The sequence below is a fragment of the Rattus norvegicus genome, chromosome 10, assembly GCF_036323735.1.
Source record: "Rattus norvegicus strain BN/NHsdMcwi chromosome 10, GRCr8, whole genome shotgun sequence".
Lineage (NCBI taxonomy): Eukaryota > Metazoa > Chordata > Mammalia > Rodentia > Muridae > Rattus > Rattus norvegicus.
In genome coordinates, this window is record NC_086028.1 from 29,389,261 (window position 1) to 29,412,907 (window position 23,647).

The window sequence follows — 23,647 nt, forward strand, 5'->3', positions numbered from 1 at the left end:
AAACCTGACAGGGTCCAGCCTCAGCCCTAGGAACTTCCCAGGCGGCGGGAACCCAGGCCAGGGACAGGAATGGAGAAGCTGCCGGTGCGTCCCAGCCGCGAGGATGTCTTCGCTCAGCGCCCTCTATCGGCGGTTCTGAGAATGACCCTCATCTGTATTTGAACAGGATGTGCAAGAGCTAATGTTTCTGAGCATGGATGAGGCAGGGAGGTAACATCAACTTACAAGATTGCACACCTCTCTGCAATTTTAAATTCCTGAAGAGGAGTAATTACACAGGGTTTCTAGGACCACAGATACGTGATTACTGAAGTGAGAATACAGTACGGGTACCCAAAAGAGTGATCTTTGAGTATGGCGTAGGTCATCTGTTCCCTCGCCTATGGCGAGCTATCCATCCATGAGTAAGGACCTATAAGCATAGGAGATGCCCTCAAAACAGAATGAATTTTATTAGTTGTTCGCCTCCCTAGTGCTGCCTCTGGATACAAACAACATAGTATGGGGCGGGGCAGGTGGTGGGGGAGGAGAGGCACGGAGCCAAACAGGAGGTACTAGCTTCTGAAACTCAGGTGCTAGCAAGAAACATGGGGGAAAGGTGGTCCAGATGCACTAGGCTCTTTATTCTTCGGGCCCCATAGTAGCACCTCCTTGTTTGATTGTGGCATGAACCATCAACTCGGTTTGGGGCAAGACCTTCCTTTTTCCCCAGTCTGTGGAATCCGGGGAGGTTGGCCATTGCGGCCTCTCTTCACCTTAGGCATGATGTAAACAGAAATTAGCATCTCTGCCTCCTTCCTTTTTCCACACCCCGCAGTCATTTCCTCTTAACCTGGGATTTCAATGTCTATATTGCCTCTGTATAATAGATGCACCCAGAGAGGCAAGAAAAGGGGGAGGAACTTCTTAAAATTCCCCCAGAATGTTTTGACACTAGTTTTCAGTGTTGCAATTGAGACTAGTCAGTTTCTAGTTTGGGTTTCCATCAGAAAGTTCTGTAGGAGTAGAGTATATAAACTCCAGAAGCACCCACAGCAGCAGAAGGAACAGTGGGTGTCCAGACACATCAGACCAAGCAGGCAGCAGCAAAGCAAGGTAAGTTCTCTCCTGTTCCCTGTCACTAATCCCCGGAGTCTAGAGGCTGTCTAGACACAGCTTCCGGGGTACAGGCTACCCCTGACCTGGGCAGGACGTGGGGATAAGCGGGTTCGAGAAGCATCCCAAATGGCTTTACCTGCTGGTGGAAACCAGGTGCTTTGAGGACGGGGACTTCAAATACTCATTTAAAAAGTCAGCTAATTACAGATGTGATGGTGCACACCTGTAATACCCACATTTGGGAGGTGGGAAACAGAATGAATAGGAACTTAAGGCAAGCTTCAGCTGTGTAATGAGTTTGAGACCCTGTCTCAAAAAAAAGTGAGCTATTAATACAAACGTTGTGGACAGATATGTATCTGATTGAAAGGTTTGCTTTGCCTGTACAGACACATACACACATGTGCATGTTCTTAAGTATTAATGCATGTGTGTTAAAGAGTGTAGTTAAAGTCTGTTCTTGCCTTAATAGTGAGACTTTTAAAAAGCCTTTCATGCAACCCCTTAAAGTTAAACTCATAACTGAATGTCCTACCTGTGACGGCCTTGAGAATCAGCTATGAAAATCAAAGTGGAGAGCTGAGTTCTGGGCCTCCTTTGGCTTTTTAACTGACTTTGTCACCTCTTCCAAACTGAAAAGCCCTAGGCATGTTCAAAACTACTCCCTAAAGGGTACTAAAATATGTGAGAGAGGGGAAGAAAGATTGTCTTCACAGTTTGGCTCCTGCTGCTTGCCCAGGTGAAATCTTAGGCACTGGAAGGGGCAGGTTTATATCAGCTTCAGCTGATGGCTCCATTTGTTCAAACAAGGCATTTCAAGATGAGATAAGGCCACCCCCAGGAATTCATTTTGCTGAGATCTGAAATACAATGATTATTGCACCAACAGTCCATGGAATCTCTCTAGGCTAGAGTCTGGATATAAGACCAGACAGACATGATGCCTTGCACGCACCTCGGTATAGGGGAAATAGACATTAAAGATGTAATCAAGGGGTTGGGGATTTAGCTCAGTGGTAGAGCGCTTGCCTAGGAAGCGCAAGGCCCTGGGTTCGGTCCCCAGCTCCGAAAAAAAAAAAGAACCAAAAAAAAAAAAAAAAAAAGATGTAATCAAACCGTTGGCATTTGTATTTCAGTAATGCGGAAGGAGAATAGTAGGTATTCGGGGTTCTGTTTTCATTTGGGGATCAAGCTGGCACTTTCTAGGGATCATTTCATCAACTCCTATCCTGACAGGGTTCCTATTTTTAGTCCAGGAGTACAGGTTTGAAGACGTCAACACAACTTGTCAAGGTCACGTAACTAACAAGTGACAGATCGGGGTCTGTTTGGCCGTAGCACCAGGGTCCTTTGCCCATGACATTTTTGCCATCCTTGACAGTCGTGCCATCTGTACTGTGTATTATTGTTTCTGAGCATTTTTATTTTCACCTATCATTTCTCATTTTAATTAAAAAAAAAAAAACAACCTGAATGAAACCTGCAAAAGGGATGTCCACTTAGGCACCTGCTGGCAGCAATGTTAGGAGCATATGCATGCTCTAAGGAGCTAGAGTGTCTAACCCGAGGTTCCTGTGTTCTTTGCCCAAGACTTTCGGGAGTTAAGAAAACTAATGAAATCCCATGAGAACAAAACAAAACAAAAAAAAACAAAAAAAAAAAACCCGAATTGTTAAAAAGTATCTTGTGGAAGTATTGTGGAGTGAGAGGGATACATCTCCCAGCTTCTGCCGATCAGACAGAAAGCCAAAACCTGGCTACATACTGCACACTTTTTGCTTGTGCAGATTTGATTAAGAGGCAACCCCCAACCCCCCTTCTCCATGCCTCGGCTGGTCTTCTATGATCTAAGATGTAGGTGATGAGGAAATGAAGATCGTTCCTTGGACCATTGCCAGGGCTCCCTTCAGCCTGAAATACGGTTCGTGTGCGATGCTCACATGCATCTGAGGCTGACAGAGGAAATGTTTGGCATGTAGCCAAAGGGGAAATCCCTGCGCTGAGAGCATATGAAGAGATCACCAAGAGATGCCAGGAATCTCTGCCTTTTTCCCTTCCCAGAGTCCTCCTACTATCTGGGTGTCACGGCCGTGTATCATTGCACCACCTTCTCTGGGCATTTCTCTCTACGGCCTGGCAGATTTTATTTTCCAATGTACTGTATACAAAACAGAAAGAATTTCAGTGTTTTTTTTTTCCTTAGCTTTTCTACTAGTTCCCAGCAGTTCTTTAAGACCACATTATGTCTTTTTCATAAGACAGTAGGGCTCAGAGGCACTAGACCAATACCACAAAGCTACTGAGTAGGAGGGCCAGAATCCAAGCTCATGTCTGCTTGACTCCAAGCCTATGAATGTAGCAACCAGCACCCTTTCTGCTAAGTACTTGGCTTGGCTATATGATAATTTGGACCTAGACAAGGCCTGGCTCCTAATCCTGTCTCTGTCATTGATAACATATGTAAAGAAAGAGAAATCATAGCAAGATCCTCAGAGGTTAGTAGTAATTCTATTCTCTAAAATGTCATGATCTCTAACCAAGGCCTGTTTATTTTAAGGTATTTGCCCATAACATTTAAGTCTTAATTCATATGGGTTAGACCTGTGGTCTCTCAAACCTTGTTCCTGCCAGACAGTGGCATCCTCCAAGATAGATGGAAGTGTTTCTGAAGAGAATTACTTAGACACTAATGATCGCAACCACGCTTATGAGTGAGGTATAATCTTTACAGGCGAAAGGTTTCTATTGCCCTGGATTAGTTTACAGTATAAGATGTTGGCCAATTAATCTATTTCATGGAGGGTCAATCAATACGTTATGGTCTTCTGCCAAAAAACATCTTGAATTTTAGGAGTTCTGGACCCTGAAACCTGGCCAACACATTTGCCCTCACAATGTGTCAGAGAGTCAGCTTCTAGCACCTTCGAGAGATGTTAAATCAGACACTCTGGGCTGAGACCCAACAGTCTTAGCCCAGTCTTATGCATACACCCAAGCTTGAGAAATGCTGCATTTTGTTGTGAGGCAGAGAATTATCTTAGAATTTGGAGTAATTTCTGCCTAGGTTTAAAAAAAAAAAAAAACCTAATCCACTACAGGACCTTGTCGGAACTTGAAAGTTTGCCCTGTATTACCTTCCGCACACTTAAGCTGTCCCTTTAGCCTGGGGCATCCCAATGTCTGCTGCACAGCAGGGTGGTACAGATGCCCAGTGACACTGTTCTAGTAAGTGTTGGTAGCATGGCAGTATTTTCCCATTCTGTTCAATGCTCTTTAATTATTAATATTGCAGTAGGAACGAAGTATATGACTGATAAAGGTGGACCCAGGAGGTCACGTTCATCTCTAAGCTTATGTTTGTGAGCCTTAAAAAAAAGATATTGAGCCAGGTGTGGTGGCTCTCGCCTTTAATCCCAGCACTCGAGAAGCAGAGGCAGGTGGACCTCTCTGAGTTTGAGGTCCACCTGATCTACATAGTGAGTTCCAGGACAGCCAAGGCCGAGACTCTCAAAGGTCAACAAAAAGAGGGAGAAGGGGGATGACTGTGGGTATCAGTAAGACAGTTCAGCAGATAGCATTACTCGCTGCACAAGCCTGGTGACCTGAGTTTGAACCCCGAACCCATAGTAGAAGGAGAAAGTCAACTCCCAAAAGTTGTCCTCTGACCTCCACGCATGCTAATACACATAAGCACACATAAAATAGTAAATAGGAATCAATATAATAATAGCAATAGTAGTAATAATAGTAATAATAGTAAATTAATATATTTTTACAAACAAAATAGTGCCAGATGGCTGGCCCCTGTGATTATTTCAGCTCCAGGGAGCCTGTAGTTATTTATTTGGAGATGTTTTTACCCAAAGCTAGAACAGAACTCCTATAATCCTAGCCCAACAGTGTGCAGAAAAACAGAAAAAAATCAACAGGCAGGTAAAATGTGGGCGTGGTTAATTGGATAATGATTGACATTCTCCCTCCCGTCTTCCTGCCCCTTTCCTTCTCCTCTGCTCCCTTTCTTCCTCCCGCCCCTCCTCCATACAGATGTGTCATCAGAAGTTAACCTTCTCCTGGTTTGCCATGGTTTTGCTGGTGTCTCCACTCATGGCCATGTGGGAGCTGGAGAAAGATGGTAAGCAACGTTTGGCCTATTTTCTTTGGAGCTCCAGCAGCTGGGCTTGACCTCCAGGCAGCTGCTGGGAAGGGGGATTGAAGCCTGAAGGAGGCAGCCACGCCTGGGTTTTCCTCAGGGAAAAGTCCTCAGGGAAGATGAAGGGCTAGCCTCTCTTCTTCTTCCTCCACCTATCTCTGCCTTGTTTGGTTTTCATGTTGGGTGACAGGAAAAGAGCTTCGGGAGGACTACGATGGCAAGCAGGATATGACCTTTGCCTTAGATCACTGAAAATGACTTTTCTAAACAACTGGAATTCCCTGAGTAGAGAATTTTGGAAGAGAAGTAGCAAGACGGCCTTCTGTTCTCTCCTGTCCTCCACATTAGCACATCTTCTCAGTGGGCACCATGATGGTTGTCCTCTGGTTATTTTAGGATTGACATTCGCACTGGCTTAGTTTCGGGTCATGTTCCTGCCAGGTACTGATTCTGAACCTTTGAGGTTGGGTAGCCTCCGGATGTCACTTTTCTTAGTTGGGTATTCAATATTGCACAGCCCGCATGGGCTATTGAATATGTTAATGAATACAGAGGACAGCATAGGGTAGAGTGAGCATCCATATTAGCAAGTACTATGGTTTAAAACAAAGTCTCTGAGCTTTTCATTACCCCAATGGCAATAAGATTATTAGTAGATAAATAATGAAGACATAGCAAGGGGCACTCTCTGTCCTTGTACCATCTCACAGCTAGTAAATGTCCATCAACTCAGTCCTCAGATGTTCCTGACAGAACCTCAAATGTTTCACAAAATACAAGGTAATCGTGTCAGGAACTTCTGCTCTTACAGCTACACTACAGTAATAATTAGTATTTACTGAGCACAGAACCTCACTTAATGTCACAGCAGCCATGTAAAGGAGGAGCTTTCTGTATTCCATTTTACAGATGGTGAAAACTGAGGCTCGAGAGATTAAGTATCTTTCCCACAAGGCCCACAACAGAACTCGATCCCAGTTTAGTCTCACTTCAGAGCCTGCGTGCTTCTGTGCTAGATTTTTACAAGTAAGGCATGAAGCAACTGTTTCCTGTGGCCACAAAGAGGAAACGGGTATAAATTAAAAATGGAAAGATTTCTCAGCGGCTGATTAGAAATAATCTTCTGAGAACTTCAGAATCTTTCATTCTGAAGAGTTAGAAAGATATTTAGCAGGTAACGGTGCTTGCCACCAAGTCCTGATGACCTAGACTTAAGCACTGGGATCAACTTGACAAATGGAGAAAATCAATTCCTCGAAACTGTCCTCTGCTCTCCAGACATGAGCTGTGACACATGTTCACACACACGCGCGGAAGAATTAAATGCAACTTTAAAAAGAGTAATCCCAAGTCTGGACACCCACCCCAATAGAATTTTGGGCACTTTCCTAATTAAAGCTTCTAACACAGCCAGATCTACAACTTAAGGATTTTTTTTAAAAGACAGACTGCTTATGCAGGAACTAAGGCCCTGGCAGGGTTAACCGCTTAGATACTTCTGACCTGGTAAACCACAGAAATTTCAGAAAAATCAACATGAAAAACACAGAGAGAGCTTATGTTGGAGCCACAATGGTGGCCTGAAGCCCAGCGGATATCTAAGCTCTGATTCCAACATCCCCAAGAAGTCCTTTCCCTGCCATGGGACCAAGGTGTTCTGAGGTTTCTGAATTCAGGTTCTAAAAGGAAAATAAAGGGCAGGTCTGTTTTGTGGCCTAGAAGACAAAAAGAAATTGGAAGCCAAAGGGTCCTATGGGTTAGTGTCAGCTCAAGCTAATGATTTCCAAAGACTTTGGGCCTCAAGTGATTTGCACCTCTTATCTTTCCTCCCCACTCAGCAGCTACAAATCCCACCATGGATGTAAAAGTAAGAACTTAGCATTTCACAAGGCCTTAAACTCCAATGCAAGTCACAAAGCCACCATTCACAGGGCACTTCAGGGAATGGTCTTAAGCTTGCATTCAAATTAGTTTAGCTGTTACCTTCGAAAGAAAGCACTAATATTTCACTTTCATTTTTAAAAAAAGAATGACATCAGACTCAGGCATGGTAGCATTGCCTGCAGTCCCTGAACTTGGTAGGTCAAAACAAGAAGATAGCCCTGATTTTGTGGCCAGCCTGAGCTATAAAGTAAAATTCTAAAGTAGCTCGATGTCCCTTCCCACGCCTGAGCCCATAGCTCTCTTGAGGCCTTCTGCTGGCTTCGATCCATGGCTGTGCCATTCTGAGCCCCAAGCTGTGCCCTCCAGATCCAACCAGGCATCAGATCACTGTGGGCGTCCCAAGATTTCTGACTCAGCGACCAAGAGCAAACAGTATCACTGATGACTTTTCGGGTGATGTTGATAATGGAGGTTGGGAGACAGCCAGGCTTCAAGGGCCACTGAGTTAAGCTCGTCTTTCAATTAATAATTCGTATGTAGGTGACCTTTGAAGCTTTGTCACATGAAGGTTTGATGTGACACGCTCCAGAATACCTTACGGAGGCTCATTTAGGAACTGGCATCAGATATGCATTGTGTAACACAGGAGACAAAAGATCTGAACTACAGCATTTGCTACACTTCATACTTGATGGGACCTTGGCATCAGCACAAACAGTTCCTTCAAAAAACTGAGAATATCACCTACTGCTTCATAAAAGTGTAAAATAGCTTTTCAAAACAAGTAGTTAATGACAATCTCCATTGACAAATTTCATGCAGAAGGGACTAAAAAAAAAAAAAAAAAAAACCTAAGTCTTCCTGGATAATTTTAAGGGTTTTTTTTTTTAGTGCATTTGCCTGCCTCTTCAATCTGTGGACAACAATGATGACAGTGATGATGATGATGATGATGATGATGATGATGATGATGATGATGATGATGATGATGATGAAAGGCTAGCACAGGGTTAAGCTGCAGTAGCTTTGCCAAGGTGCATGCTTTCTACCATCTATCCTCACAGCTAAACCTATTAGCATAGACACTATTGTTCCTATCATTTTGCCAGGACTCTGAGGCTACTGGTGGTGGTTCAGGACCTTGCTCAAAATCCCCTTTGCAATTAGAGAAGACAGGATTTCCTGATCTTTCTTTTTCCATGCCCATGCTTTAAGCCATTGTGCTCCCCTGCTCAATGCTGCACCCTGTGTATTCCCTATGAACTACAACAGGAAACTTATTCCCCCTCATTCCCAACACACTCAACACACACACACACACACACACACACACACACACACACACACACAGGCATGCATGTGTGCACACACGCACAAGGAATCCTGTGCTGTTTGCATCTTTCTTGTTTCAGGGTCTTCCCTTGCTAATCAGAGACTGATTATTACAGGCCACCTGCCAGCTAATGACTTGGTGGCAACTATAAAACTGCTTCTCTGTTCTGTCCCCATTGCCCTGAGATTGTCTCAGCAACACTTGCCAAATTCTTGTGAGCTATGATGTTCCAAGGGCAGTGGGCATGTAAAGACACTGAATAAAACCCAGTTCCAGAGTTCGTGAGGCTCCTGGTCCAGGTCCTCACTACTGGTGCTCTCCAGTTTATGTTGTAGAGGTGGACTGGCGCCCCGATGCCCCTGGAGAAACGGTGACCCTCACCTGTGACAGTCCTGAAGAAGATGACATCACCTGGACCTCAGACCAGAGACGTGGAGTCATAGGCTCTGGAAAGACCCTGACCATCACTGTCAGAGAGTTTCTAGATGCTGGCCAATACACCTGCCACAGAGGAGGCGAGACTCTGAGCCACTCACATCTGCTGCTCCACAAGAAGGAAAATGGAATTTGGTCCACCGAGATTTTAAAAAGTAATTCCATGCCCTGGGATAATATCTTTTCTTCTACCTCTCCTTAAAAATAATAATTATGAGTGAGTGTGTGTGTGTGTGTGTGTGTGTGTGTGTGTGTGTACAGGTCTGTATGTGTGTGTGGAGGTTCAGAATCTTTCTCATATCCTTTGAGACAGGAACTCTCATTGGCCCATAACTCACCAATAAGCTGTTTTGGCTGACCAGTTACACCCAGAGACCTTGTCTCAAAAAAAAAAAAAAAAAAAAAAAAATCTCACCCTGGTACCATTTAATGGCCAGTACTCCATCTACAATCAAAACTCAAACGAAAACAAAAACAAATTTCTTTATTGAAAGAAAACTCCTAAATATTTCTCTTTTTTTTTCCCCCTTTCCAAATGCAGATTTCAAAAATAAGACTTTCCTGAAGTGTGAAGCACCAAACTACTCCGGACGGTTCACCTGCTCATGGCTGGTGCACAGAAACACGGACTTGAAGTTTAACATCAAGAGCAGCAGCAGGTAAGGGAGCCGTCGAGATTCCTCAATGCTTTGCTACTCCATAACGGAAATAAGTACAAACCGCCCGTGGATTATCCGTGACTGGTAATGGAACAGCAAAGTCAATTCTAGATTTTTCTTTTTCGACTCCCCTCTGCTTGCCTAAGGAAATCGTGAGGAGCTTTAAGCCAACCCTCTGAGAACAGTTGTCTGGGGAGTTTGAATTCACTCATCCGAATTGCCTGGCCGGGCTTCATTAAGGCTCACAGCACCGTGGGGAGAAATTACAAAGAACCCACAGCTACAAATAACTTGCCAAAGCTCAACCTTGTGTCCAAAACAGAATCAAGTACTCCAGGGCCTTGCTTGTTGGAAGCCCTGGAACAGATTCCAGAACCCTCTGAGGCCTTTTGAGATTTTCCTAGAGCCTTTTCAAATTCTTTCTGACCCATCAAGACTGTTATTCTGGAGTTCAGTTTCTCCAACACACTTGGGCTTTCTCTGAAAAAAAAAAGGAAAAATTTCCCAGGGCTGCAGACTGGTGTGTCAGACTGCTCTACAGCTGACTTCAGTCAGCAACTAGACCCCTGAGTCGTGTGGAGGGCAGGAGCACCCTAGCACTCCCACTATTTAAATGAATAAACAGGGGTGGGGGGGGGGCTGGAGAGATGGCTCAGTGGTTAAGAGCACTGACTGCTCTTCCAGAGGTCCTGAGTTCAATTCCCAGCAACCACATGGTGGCTCACAACCGTCTGTAACGGGGATCTGATGCCCTCTTCTGGTGTGTCTGAAAACAGCTACAGTGTACTTATATATAAAAATAAATAAATCTTTAAAAAAAATAAATAAATGAATAAACGGGGGCCACGGGGACTCATGTTTTCGTCTTTAGCATGAATTTGCTATGACTTAAACATAGCTAAGGAAAATAATGGCCCGGGGTGACATCAAAGTCCTTGCTGCTTATATGAGAATTTTTTGAACTGGTAAAGGTGGCCCCAAAGGAGACCTGTGTATATGTTGCTTGCACAGAGTCACATGCCAGACTTCTGTGTGCTTTAAAAAAAAAATTAGACAAGCATGAAAAATTTTCTTGCTAGAGACATCTTGCACATGTTCCTGAAGAAACTGGCGCACAGATAAGGGACACTGGAATATTTTGCATAATTAGCAAAAGAATTCTCAAATGGGCTCCAATGTGCATTATTGAAATGAATAACACAACTTTCATGTTCTGCTTAGAGAAGTCCCCACCATACTTTCAGAGAGGAAAAAGATGTTATAAACTCACACCTATATAATGTTCGTCTGTTTTTAAAGTCGTGCTACTATTTGGATAAACTACATACGTACAAATATGCGTGCGTGTGTGTGTGTGTGTGTGTGTGTGTGTGTGTGTGTGTCTATCTTAAATACTCATTTATAAAACTCTAGAAGTAACAAGCTGTGAACAATGTCTCTATGTGGGACTCAGATTTGAGTTAAGAGGGGGATTGCATGCTTTCTTTATAATCATCTTTTTCATTATAATTTTTTATAATTAAGTGGGTCCTCTTGCATTAAAACATTTTTCAGGTTCATTTAGGCCAGAGATAAAAGTTTCAATCTCTTACAGCTAAACTTCCACTCTGGAAAGGGCTGGGGTGTTTTTGTGGTTTTCTTTCTGTTGTTTTATCTCACAGTAGAAATCTAGCCAGCTAGGCAGTCTGTCCTCAGATTGTAGTCACCAGGCAATAGATCTCCGATCTATAACACAGAACTCTTTCTGTCTTTGCCATCAGTTCCCCTGAGTCTCGGGCGGTGACATGTGGAGCAGCATCTCTGTCTGCAGAGAAGGTCACACTGAACCAAAGGGACTACGAGAAGTACTCAGTGGCGTGCCAGGAGGACGTCACCTGCCCAACTGCCGAGGAGACCCTGCCCATTGAACTGGTGGTGGAGGCCCAGCAGCAGAATAAATATGAGAACTACAGCACCAGCTTCTTCATCAGGGACATCAGTGAGTTTCGCATGGGAGCATGCGCTTGGGGAGCAAAGGTGCCGTTTGCCACATGTTGGTGAGCCCCGGGGTATAGGATTGGCCTGCATTCTCTTTCATTCTGCACTTCCTGAAAAGTATGATATGGACCCTACCGTCTGCATCTTACAGATGAGGAAATTAAAGGGTTAAGCTACCTTTCTCCACATCGAAAATCTCACTAGCAGCAGCCCAGACCCAGCTCTGCCCCAGTGGTGGCACCTAATGGTTTATGGGTTACCTACATGCTTAGTATAAAGCAGGACCCAAACACAGGGAGGGTTCCCTAACCGCAGGCCCAGATACGAGGCTTTATTAAGCAGACCGACTCAACCAGCTGGGACTTCCGGTCTGTGCAGTGAAGAAAGGGCTCTAAAATGTAGGGTGTGGCCAATAATGGTGACTTCCTCGAGCGAAGGAGCATGCTCGGTATTTCCCTCACGGGGCGCTGCCATGATGCTCAGAGAAGTGAAGGAGCTATCTTAGAGACTAGAAGGTGGATGTCTCAGTCACTCAAGCTCCGAAGTCTAAACCCTACTAGGATACTAAAGGATGCCTGTCTTTTTCTGCAGTCAAACCGGACCCACCCAAGAACCTGCAGGTGAAACCTTTGAAGAACTCTCAGGTGGAGGTCAGCTGGGAGTACCCTGACTCCTGGAGCACTCCCCATTCCTACTTCTCCCTCAAGTTCTTCGTCCGCATCCAGCGCAAGAAAGAAAAGACGAAGGAGACAGAGGAGGAGTGTAACCAGGTAGGACTTAATGCAGCCCGTGTTGGGGACAATGGGAAGATCCTAACAACCAGGTACTTGCTACAGGAACAGAACTGCGTTCAGGGCTCTCTATGTGTATCACACACAACCCACGCAAAGGCCAGAAGGCAGCCAGTATTGCTGTCACCTCTACACAGAGGACGGAGAAGTTCAGGGAGGCTATGGCTTGCCCAAATTCACCCACCTAGAGCAGTAGCAGAACCAGGACCCAGAGTTAGTTTGATAGAGGCAAAGGAAGTTGGCCCGACCACCTCAGTTCCTCCAATACAATCGACCATAAATCCTCAACTGAAATTGTCCATGATATAGAGACCTGGGATCCAGGAGCCTAAAATGATTGCTTCAACTGAGTAAATATAATAAATGCTAGAACATTGGTGCTGGGTCTCATCAAATGTGGACAATCCCTGCTTCTTTAATATACGATGCAATTATTTCACCTTACAAGATTCCCACACTTACATGGGCTAATATGGTGGCTTTCTCCATTTCTGGTCCTTAACACAGTGATCTCTCACAAGGTTTTGGAGGACAGTTTTACAGAGCATTTAAGTCACAGATCAAAGGCTTTTCCCTACACAGCATTGAGAATGTGTTAGCAATTCAGCTCAGACACTCAATCACTCCCCAGAAACAGGAGCAGAAAATGGGATGATTTTGAAACAGATTTCAACTGTTACCTAAAATCCTGCTAAGTTTCATGCCTGTGTATATATATTTAATATACCTATCTTAAACAGGTAACATCTAGTGCTTTCTACCTGCTAGAAGCTTTCTAAGCATTTTTTTTTCTTTTTTTCGGAGCTGGGGACCGAACCCAGGGCCTTGCACTTGCTAGGCAAGCGCTCTACCACTGAGTTAAATCCCCAACCCCACTTTCTAAGCATTTTACATAAATGTATTTAGCTGCTGCAATTCCTAAAGGCAGGCATTATCATGGGACCTATTCATAAATAAAGAGAGACACAGAGAGGCAAAGACATTTTCCTGAAGCACCACAGCTGTTTAGTAGCATTGCCAGGATTTGAAGTCACTTTCGTAAGCTGACAGGCATGGTATTTCTTGATGTCCAGAGGACAGTTAAGGAAAGCTGGTCTCGGTCCCAACATCAGCCTCATATAGGAGCCGTTGCCCATGGATCTTCGGGCAAGGCTGCTATTCAGAGAGGCAGAAGGTGGAGCAAACTGTTTCTGTTGGAACGTAGTAAATAGAAAAGTGAAAATGGGGAGACAGATGAGTCATGTTGAATAAGTATGAAGACCTGAATTCTAACTCCCAGAAACTGAATAGTAATGCCTGCTACCCCAGCTCTGGGACGAGATGGGACACACACACACACACACACACACACACACACACACACACACACACACACACACACCTCTGTTTACAGCTTCTGCCAGCAGGTGGTGCAAGGGGAGCATCCATGCCAGCCTGCCTTATATTGCCTAAAGCCCTTAAACTTTCCTCTCCTTTGCAGAAAGGTGCGTTCCTCGTAGAGAAGACCTCTGCCGAAGTCCAATGCAAAGGGGCGAATATCTGTGTGCAAGCGCAGGACCGCTACTACAATTCATCATGCAGCAAATGGACATGTGTACCCTGCAGGTAGGTGAGCAGGTCCGTGAGGCCCAGCCACACCCCATTCAGTGACCTTGGTGGAGGCTAAGAGGAGGCTTGTGAGGGAGGTGGGGGGTGGAGTTCCTGGCATGGGGATTCCAGAGTCAAAAGCACATTAATTCGTTAGCAGATATTAATCTGATGTGTGTGTTAGGTCAGGCACTGTCCTGGGCCAAGGGTACTGCATTAAAGAAAACAGGCATAGGTCCTACCCTTGTATTAGGAAAGGCAAGAAAGACTGGATGGGGAGGAAATCAGGAGTCAGAGTATGGAGAACTTGGAAGTGAACAGAACTTGGAACCTTGTCCTAGAGGTTCTGGGGAACCACTGAAATGTTTTTAATAATGAAGTATCCCCGTTAAAGCCCTTTAAAGAAAAATCTCTGAAGAGAGCCCCTAGCAAGCATAAGATCAGCTGAAGTCTGAGCCCTGTAAGGAAGGGCTGGACCTTCTCACACAGAACTCCCCAAGACCCAGTGTCTGGGGATAATGTGTGATGAGAAATAGGAGGATTTTGAGGCTATACCTCCGACCAACATGACCTGACCCATCTTCTTTTACAGGGGCCGATCCTAAGATGTAACTCTGGAAGGAAAGAAAAGTGCAAGTCGTTAGGAAAGAAAAAATTTACACTCATGATGGAAGAGACCCCCAAAAGCTATTTTCTGCTTTTTTTTTGGCTTTTTCCAGTTTTTCTGAGTACATAATGACACCTTTGCTACATTTCTACACTTAAATGTTAAATGCCTGCAGAGACAATGAGCTAATTTATGCATAGAGGTTTTAGCATTCTCCACGGCCTTATGCTATTGAAATATTTAAGTAATTTATGTATTTATTAATTTATTTCTGTATTTAACATTTGTGCACCAAGATGTATTGAATATTTCATGCTCGTGGCCTGATCCACAGGGACCACAGGCCCTATTATGCAAAATGTAAAGTTGTTATCCTCTCCAACAACCCTTCAACCAAGGCTCCCTAGGTACCTTGGCTTTTGTGACAACCAATAAGAACACAGTATTCTGACACAAGCAGTGTTATGTATTTGTGGCCAATAAAGACATAGGTGGTGTTTAGAGAGAGGAAGAAGCTGTAAGGCAGACTATGGAGAGTTTAGCATAGTTTCAACACCAAGAAGTGATATCGATAAGAAATCAGGGCCTTCTTTGGAAAGGAAGCCTTTAAATACCTAAATTTAAAAGAAGTTTAAAGGCCACATATTGGTGGCATGTGCTTTTTAATCCCGGCACTCAGGAGGCCAAGGCAGGTAGATCTCTGTAAGTCTGAGGACAGCCTGGTGTACAGAGCAAGTTCCAGCACAGCCAGGACCACACAGAGAAACCTTGTCTCAAAAACAATTAAAAAAAAAGACTAGAACTTGAAATGCAGGTTTGGGTATATAGCTCAGAGGGCAGTGTGCTTACCTAACATTCGTGAAGAGCTGACATTGGTCCTCAGCACTGCATAAACTAAGCTTGGTCTAATCCTAGCACTGGGGGAAGAGAGGCAGAAAACTCAGAAGTTCAATGTCATCCTTAGCTACCTAACAAGGCCAGGCTAGGCCTCATACTAGCATGCTACAATTTCTCAAAAAGAAGGAAAGGAAATAGGGGTGGGGAGATTCAATCGCTTGCCTCCTTGGCAGTCCCCACCCCCAACACTCTGTAAGACAGGGGAGCAGAGACGCCCTGGGTGTCTGGAAGAATAGAAGCTTTTGGAAGTTGAGGGGCAAGATAGTGAAGCTGTGACGAAAGGACCTAAAAGCCTGGGCACCTTAATAACCACACAAATGGGTGCAAAGAAAACCATCCGGGATCGCCATGTCAACAGCCCGCGTGAACCTAAGGTGCGGATTGGACCATGAAGACCCTAGTGCTACGTAAGGGCACAAGGGCCACGCTTCTAGTAGTGACTTGCATATGCTTTTCACGTGTTTGATTGTCTATTTGTGCTTTCTGAGACCAAATAAATAAAACCTCTTCCTTGCAGTCACTTGCTCAGCTGACTCAGGCATTCAGTTTCAAAGCCTATTTGGCTGTGTCCCCTCCCCCGAGCCCCATCATCTAAGAACTGCTTCTCCTTGAAGTGATTTCACTTCCAGTTGTGCAGAGTTGACCCTTCCCTTTTTAGTATTTCCAGCATCAGCATCTTGCTGAGCTCAGGGACGGTCCCCGCAGGCTTCCCAGAAGGAACTGCACCAGGGCACAAGACTGCACTGTGCCCTCTTGAGGGGTTGGCTGTTCCCTCATCAATCCTGAAACGATTCTCTGCTTTCCCCTCGTCTTAGTTTGCTCTTATTGCTGTGATAAGACATCACGACCAAAAGCAATTCAGGGAGGAAAGGATTTATTTGTAGTTTACAGCTTGTAGTCCCAAGGCAAAGGGAAGTCAGGGTAGGAACTCAAGACAGGAACTGAAGCAGAGACCATAGTGGTCTGGGCCCTTCACATCAACAATTGACCAAGAAAATGCTCTGCAAGCTTGCCTTATAGGCCAGTGTGACAGGGAAATTTTCTTCCTTGAGGTTCCCTCTTCTCAGATGACTTTAGCAAGTTGACAAAAACTAAGCAGCACACCCCTACACCATGAAATAAAACTCTAAGTGTGATGGATGAACTGTGTCTCTCATATACCCATATATGCCATCCATTCAGCTCCGATATTTATTGGGGATCTGTATTGTGTCTGGACGTGCTTTATCCCTTCATGTTTGGGGTTTCTGGTGACTCTCATGTCATTTTCCCCTCAAAGAGTGCTCTCCCTGACATTGCTTATAAAATAAGACTGAACACATTTAACCCCCATGAAGTGCTAAGACGCTCACTGTATATGATGTCCCAGGATCTCAATAGACTGAACAGAAAAGACAAGTCCGCTCTGTTCAAATCATGTGCCTATTGTATTCCCCTACTGGCTCACATGGAAAGACTTAAGTGCAGAACTTAGGGAGAATGAAGATCAACAATCCGCCCTCTGCTACTCTGAAAACCCGATCAGGCACATTCCAGCCTCCTTGCAATGGCAGGATGGTTTTTGGTAGAGTTATTTGCTTAGAGTCCTGGTTGTACTGTCTAGAAGGGTAGGAGGAAGTTGCTATCCTCCTATGCAAACCTTTGGAGCATCCTGTTATGAGCCCACACTTGAGAGCAGGGAATGGCTTCTAACAACTGTCAATCTTCCTAGGAGGTCTTTCATCCAGCAATAGCAAAACATTTATTAGGTACTAAATGAACAGTCCCAGTAAGGAAAAGGATAATCACTTTTTATAAGCACAGGGACCTAGGACTGTTTTCCCAAACTTTCAGCAAGCTTAGGACCAGCTTAGCTGTTCTGGTCCTCACCACATAGCTGCTTTTCAACCATGACCTCTTAACATTCGATTGAACATTCAGCATACATGATGTAGAGTTTAAAGGACAGACTTTCTTGAAAGTCAAGTCACCAGATGAAGTGACGGTGCTGGGTGCCAGCCACTAGGCCCTGGGGCTATTTCTGCCTGCTCAAAGGCCTGAGGTCTGCTACGGGTATCCTGCTGAGGACAAGGTGTGACAGGTGCTTCTGGTAGTGGACACAGCGGGGTTTTTTTTGTGCTGGTGGGGCATTGCCAGCATCGCCAATAGACCATGAAGCACTCTAAGGCTAGAGGTCATTCTTGAGGTACAGAAAATGCAGAAGCCCGAGGCTGCAGTCCTAGTGGCGCACAAGACACAGGGAGAAACCACTGAACATTGGGAGCTGGAAGTCTGGAGTTGAGTGGAGAGTCAGTAGCTACTGAAGCAATGAACGAGAGAGAAGGCAGGCCCACCTGACCAGGAAGAACAGACTAAGACACAACCGAAAGAGAAAGGACCTACAGGAGAAGGTAGAAACCCTTCATTCCCAGAGAAAACATGGAGGTCCCAATAGAAGCATCGGGCTCCTGGAAGAACCACAACTGGACCATCCTCAGAGAGGGCCAGGTGGTCAGATCTCAGTGCAGATGCCCTTAGGAACCCAGAGTCATGCAGGTAATTATATGAGGTCAGTTATGCAATGGCCATTTCTGGAATGGGGCATCTCACAGCACTCCTCCCCATTCTGCAGCTCTTATATACTTTCCACTGTTCCCCCCCCCCCAGGATGTTTGTTTAGCCTCGGGGAGCTTGATACAGATGTCCTGTTTAGAGCCAAGCATTCGACCATCATTCACTCTCAGCACTTGGACCAGTTGTGAATCTCTGCATTGACTTCTGCTCGCTGCAGAAGCTTCTCTGGCTGGGATTGAGAACAGCACTAATCAGTGTGCACTAATCACCATACATATTTACAAGGCAGCTTGACAGCACGTCCATTTGGCAAAACAATAGTGGTAGGTAGTGCCACGGCTTCACAAATCACTGCCTTTTGACCAAGCTTAGACTAGGCCTAAATCCCTCTTATGGATCTCATAGTCAATCAGAAAGTGGTGGTCAGTTCTTTCCATGATATTTGTGCCACGGTTGCACATGGTACAAGGCAGGATGGTATTACAGCTTTCTGGGTTCTCCACTGGGCAATACCTCCGATGACTTCTCTCTTTCAGAGGCCTGTGTGGTTTCTTCCAACACTGTGAGAACTGGCCAGCACAAAGTTTTCAGGTCCGTTTCAGCTTCACGTTTCTATGTCCTGCCCTCAGAGTGGTCTGCTTTTATAAATAAAGTTTTATTAGAGTCCTCCACCCTCAAAATCAAGCTTCTAAAAAAAAGATCTATTGAAGATCTGAACAAAAAAAATCTCAAAGTGGAATCAGAGGGCCAGGCCCTAAGCCAGAGCTGTTATGTGATCACATGACCTTGAGCAGAGCATCCGCCATAGCCTCTTGGCTGTCCAATCAATACTCACTCCAAAGTCCTTGCCATCTGATGCTTCTCTTCAATTCAGAAGATTAGAAAGCTAAGCAACCACTTTCCAGGCACTCTTCATTGCAGGCTTAGATTTTTCAAAACATACTAAGATTTCTCTCTGCACATTTACAGGTTGTTGTGACTATTCTTAAGGGATGGATGTTTACAGGGCTTTGTATGTCTTGATGAGCAAAATATATCTTATGTAGATGGGCAGTTTATATTCTTATCAATTGGTTGTAAGTTAATTGTGTGGATGTATTGTACATTGAACATTTAACATATAATTCTGGTTGTTGGGTTCCGATTTGTTGACTCATGACTTAACTGGGTTGTTGGGAGCATGAGCAGAGTCCATGACAGGAGGCCGTGCTATGCTATAGAATGCTTGGGGCTAGTGTGGTGTGGGGCCTGCGGAAGGCGACGTGTGTGTCAGACGTGGTAACAACCCGCCAAGGGGACAGTGTGTGGAAGTGGCTGACAGAGAAACAAAAAGAGAACACAGATCTGAGTGAAATGGGAAAGTGCCCCGTGCTATTGTCTCGCCAGCAAGAACACGCGGGGACACACGAATCCTTCCGCAGCTAAACGTTTATTGAATCTTAAAGAGAGGGCCCGGGGCACCAGCATGACAAGGCTTATATACACCCTAGCGCGGCGCATCCACACCAGATTGGTCACTTACCCATGATCTCATAGGCATGCCCCGGAGTGGGCAAAGACCTGGCACGAAGGCACTCTTGCACATGTGCACACAGTTAACTTCCTGAAAGGAAGTCGTCTGGCGTGGCGGAGGCCAGCGCCATCTTGTAATGGCGAAAGCTATCCCGGCTTTCCACGTGGGGTGCAGTGGAAGCCAGCGCCATCTTGTGGTGGTGAATGTTATTGTGGCTCTCCATATCTCCCCCTTATTGTTTTACTAATATGAGGCTGGTCTAGGTCCCTGTAGTTACGTCCATCTGCTGTGGCTCCTGTCTTAGGTCGTTCCTCTATGTCACAGCCTTATCCGTCAAAGGGTAACCCTATCGCCACCGGGCCCCGTGTCTTAGATTGGTCTGTGCATGAGGAAAGTTGCCCGTCTCTGGATACCGCGGTGCTGTGTGACAATAACTGTTAAACGACCTAGGGCGAACTCTATAAAAGAGGCCAGCCAGAAAATGAGTTAGTGGGGAAATCATGATCACTCTATCATGTGCAATGAGGAAACCTCAGCGATGTAGAAGGGCTGATCAAAGAATCATTGAGTCTCTCTCATCCCAGTGTAAGAGCAGAGAACTCAGATATCGACTAATTCTTGAGCATAGATAACCAAATTCTAGGGGAGGCCCCTTGTTCAATGGCCACAAGTGCTTGAGTGATAACAACCTTGTCACGTTTCTGTTGAGATCTGAGTTTGCAAACCAACCATAGCATGAACACTAATCCACAGCATAGGGCTGCACCAAACAGAAGTAGTGGGCACCTCATCTGATTTTCCTCAGCTGCTACCACCAAGGGCTGTAGTCAAGCCGCTCCTATAATAAAATTTAGAATTCCCAATTGTTAGCAACTACTCCAGAAAGTTCACCCACTGTGCTTGCCTAACAATAGATTGGGGGAGGGTAACTCTAGACATTGTAGACACAATGGCTGCAGCAGTAATGGCTGCTACAATAGCAGCAAAAATAACAAGGTCTTTCCCAGGACAGTTCAGGATCAGCCATTCTTTTCTGGAACAACCAGCAGGCAATGGAACCATGTCTGAGATCTGCATAACCAGGACAGAGTTCCCCAGTCCACAGCAGCTTTACGCAGGTGGCATTCCTGTGAAGCTATAGACTGCAAAATGACAACACCAATTAAGGCAGCAAGAGTCACCAGGGGAATGAGGGGGGCAGCAACGGCTGGAGTCCAGTCTTCTCCAGCAAGCAGCAGTGCACAGAGGGTCAGAGAGCAGGCCACAGTGGGACGGGACACACACAGTGGTAACACTGACTGCAGCAACGCCAAAATCTCTGTGATGACAAATGATGAGGGGGAATCTTCCATCTTCCTCTCAGGGCAGAGGAATGACTCCAGGGACCCGAACCAGGAGAGCTGAATCTTCATGCAACCAGGATCAGCAAGTCTCACCAGCCACTCAGGCAGCTGGTACACTCTTGTAGCATCCTGTAGAAAAAACACAAACATTCCCTCTTCCCCATATAAAATATCTGGACAGGATCATGTCAATACATGGATCTTTCTATTTCACCTAGGCAGAAGTATGCCTAGTTGTAGGGTGTCATAAACACTCAAGGGTTCCTTGGCATCCAAATTTTAAAATTGAAATAAAAGGAGCATTATTTAGCATACAGGGATAACTCCCCCTTTTTATTTATTAAGATATAGTAAAGATATTATTTATTAAGGTAAATCCTCGAGGATTGAATTGAGGACACTGAGCACTTGTATTTATAAATTGACTTGAATACCAAATTATTGTCTCCAGCATTATTGTTTTGGATATACAAAGAATGAGATTTTTTGACTAATTGTTTCTATGTAAGGCCTATAATCTGTCTGGTATCATTGTCCTCCCTTGTTAAGGAGTCTAGGCAATCTAGTTTGAGTTCTTAAATGTCCTATAAAGGAACAGTACTTAGTGTTCTTAACCACTAAGCCATCTCTCTAGCACCTCACAAACTTTATTTACCTAAACATAAGCATTAATTAGAAATGTCAAAACCTATAAATATTGTCCAATTTCAGTCTTACTAGAAATCTCTGAGCTGGCAGGGTGAGGCTGGGAATTGAAAGTAAGCAAATGGAGTCTTCTTCTTTACATATCAACTCATTACCATTTTCAAAGAGCTGGGTCTATGGTTTTGTTTAGTTGTCTGAGCCAGAGCACTGAAAGGACAGTGAGTTGTCAGACACTGAAATCATCACTCACTGATTTCATGTAGAAAACTTGTCTCTAGTAAAGCATTAAGTAATTGAAATCAATTGTAAACCACAAGCCACACATTGGCTATCAGTATGTGAATTGAAAGCTTGATTTATAAACAGTGGCTAAACCACGGAATTTAATAATCTGTGTTGAAGCAACAGAAACTCAAGAGAATAAACAAGTGATCCAATCATACATGTAGCCTTTTCATTAGATGAACCACCTATAAATACAGTAAGCGCATTTCCTATGGGTTGTATGCACAAATATACAGGAAGTACAAAAGCATGTAAAGAGTAAAATTATCAATTTTGCCTGAAAATTTTGTATATGTAATAGGTCAAATATCAGTATTTTGTAATAACCAATTTACTGTTGTTTGGAATAAGATATGTTTTACCAGGTTTCTTTTTAAAATACTTCCATGACTCTAGCCTACAATTCTGTATTAACACAACTGAAGCTTTATCTCCAATGTGGATAACAAAGACCTAAGTCCTCTGGTAAGGTGAGGTACTTAGCCAATTAACATATCCTTTTTAGCTTAAAATTAGTTTCAAATATTCTTTTCTGGAGTAGTGTAACAGCTGCTCCCCAAATATTAAAGCTCATTTTGAGAGCAAAGGTCTGTAGTAAAAATTTCCATATACACTGAAAGATTTAACTTTTTACATTGAAGAAGCGACAAAATTACATAATACAAGGCTGTTAGCCATTTCTAATGATATCACTTTATGGGCTCTCTAAAATTATAAGCAAGCTCACGAAATGAAAACTCACAATCGCCAGGACGTAAATAAATTGTATAAAAACAATCCTCTAAATCTATCTTGAAATGGCAGTTGAAGTAAGCAAACTGGCTGTAATGTTCTCACAAGTTCCAAAACCTCATCAATCCTTTGTAAATCCTGTAACAATCTCTACCTGTTTGAATTTTTCTCAATTTTAAATAAGTTTGAGTTAGTCAATGTAACACTGGCAATCTTTAATCAAATCCTTAAGTTCTCCTTGTAACACCAGAGCACAACCACAAGGTCACCTGAGTTCTGAGTAGTGTCTAGGCAGCTGTTCTTGGAGCAGTGGAATTAGCATCAAAATACAGATAACTCCAGGGCAAACCACAACTTTGGAAAGCAAAACTCAACCTCCAGCAATGTAGTCTCTAAAATCCAGTCTCCAAGACACCGAGTCTAGCCTTCATGCTACAAAGTTTGACTGCTAATTCCTACATATGAACGCACGATGGTGTAGTCTCCAATACCTCAACAAAGAGACATTGTCCTAAATTCTTTTAGAAGCCTGGTTTCTAGAATAAGAATTCCATTAAAATAGTATCTCAATTTAGACCTGTTTCCCTAGGTTGGCTCATGCCACATGTTGTCTAGAATGACTCCGTCCAAATTACCAGTTTTATGTCAACTTTCTGTTACCAATATTATACCTTTTTAACCATATCCAATAACTTAAAAGCCAATAGTTCATAACCAAGGCATGTATAGCATATTTATACATTTAAAACCGATCAGAAACAAAATTGAAGTGGCTACACATGTCTTTTTTTTTCTTTTAAAATTGTTTATTTTATTTACATTTCAAATGTTATCCCCTTCCCAGTCCCCCCCCGCAAATATCCTATCCCCTTCTCCTGCTTCTATGAGGTGCTCCCATATCTGCCCACCCACTCCTACCTCAGCACCCTAGTGTTCCCCTACACTGGGTCATTGAACCTCTACAGGACTAAGGGGCTCCCCTCCCAGTGGTGCCTGATAAGGCCATCCTCTGCTACATATTCAGCTAGAGCCAAGGGTCCTCCGTACCATATGCACTCTTTTTTTTTAATTTAGAGAATACTTTATTAGTTTTTGTAATCAAACCCACGTAGATAAGACCTTACATATTTAATACAGTGTGTTACTCCTGTACAAATG

At 44.1% G+C, this 23,647-nt stretch overlaps 1 protein-coding gene across 1 annotated transcript; it reads left to right on the forward strand.

Moving 5' to 3' along the window:
- Positions 1–1,039: 1,039 nt before the first annotated feature.
- Il12b (interleukin 12B) lies at positions 1,040–15,934 on the forward strand. The gene is made up of 8 exons (NM_022611.2): positions 1,040–1,095; positions 5,143–5,230; positions 8,789–9,055; positions 9,442–9,559; positions 11,320–11,537; positions 12,128–12,306; positions 13,808–13,932; positions 14,507–15,934. Exons 2-8 carry the CDS (start codon positions 5,143–5,145, stop codon positions 14,517–14,519), a joined length of 1,008 nt encoding a protein of 335 aa, NP_072133.2. The 5' UTR covers positions 1,040–1,095; the 3' UTR covers positions 14,520–15,934.
- Positions 15,935–23,647: the final 7,713 nt, after the last annotated feature.

Coding starts and splice junctions, on each gene's coding strand:
- Il12b (NM_022611.2), top strand. CDS start 5,143: ATGTGTCATCAGAAGTTAACCTTCTCCTGGTTTGCCATGGTTTTGCTG. Junction 5,231..8,788: donor GTGGGAGCTGGAGAAAGATG/GTAAGCAACGTT, acceptor GGTGCTCTCCAG/TTTATGTTGTAGAGGTGGAC. Junction 11,538..12,127: donor CTTCTTCATCAGGGACATCA/GTGAGTTTCGCA, acceptor CTTTTTCTGCAG/TCAAACCGGACCCACCCAAG.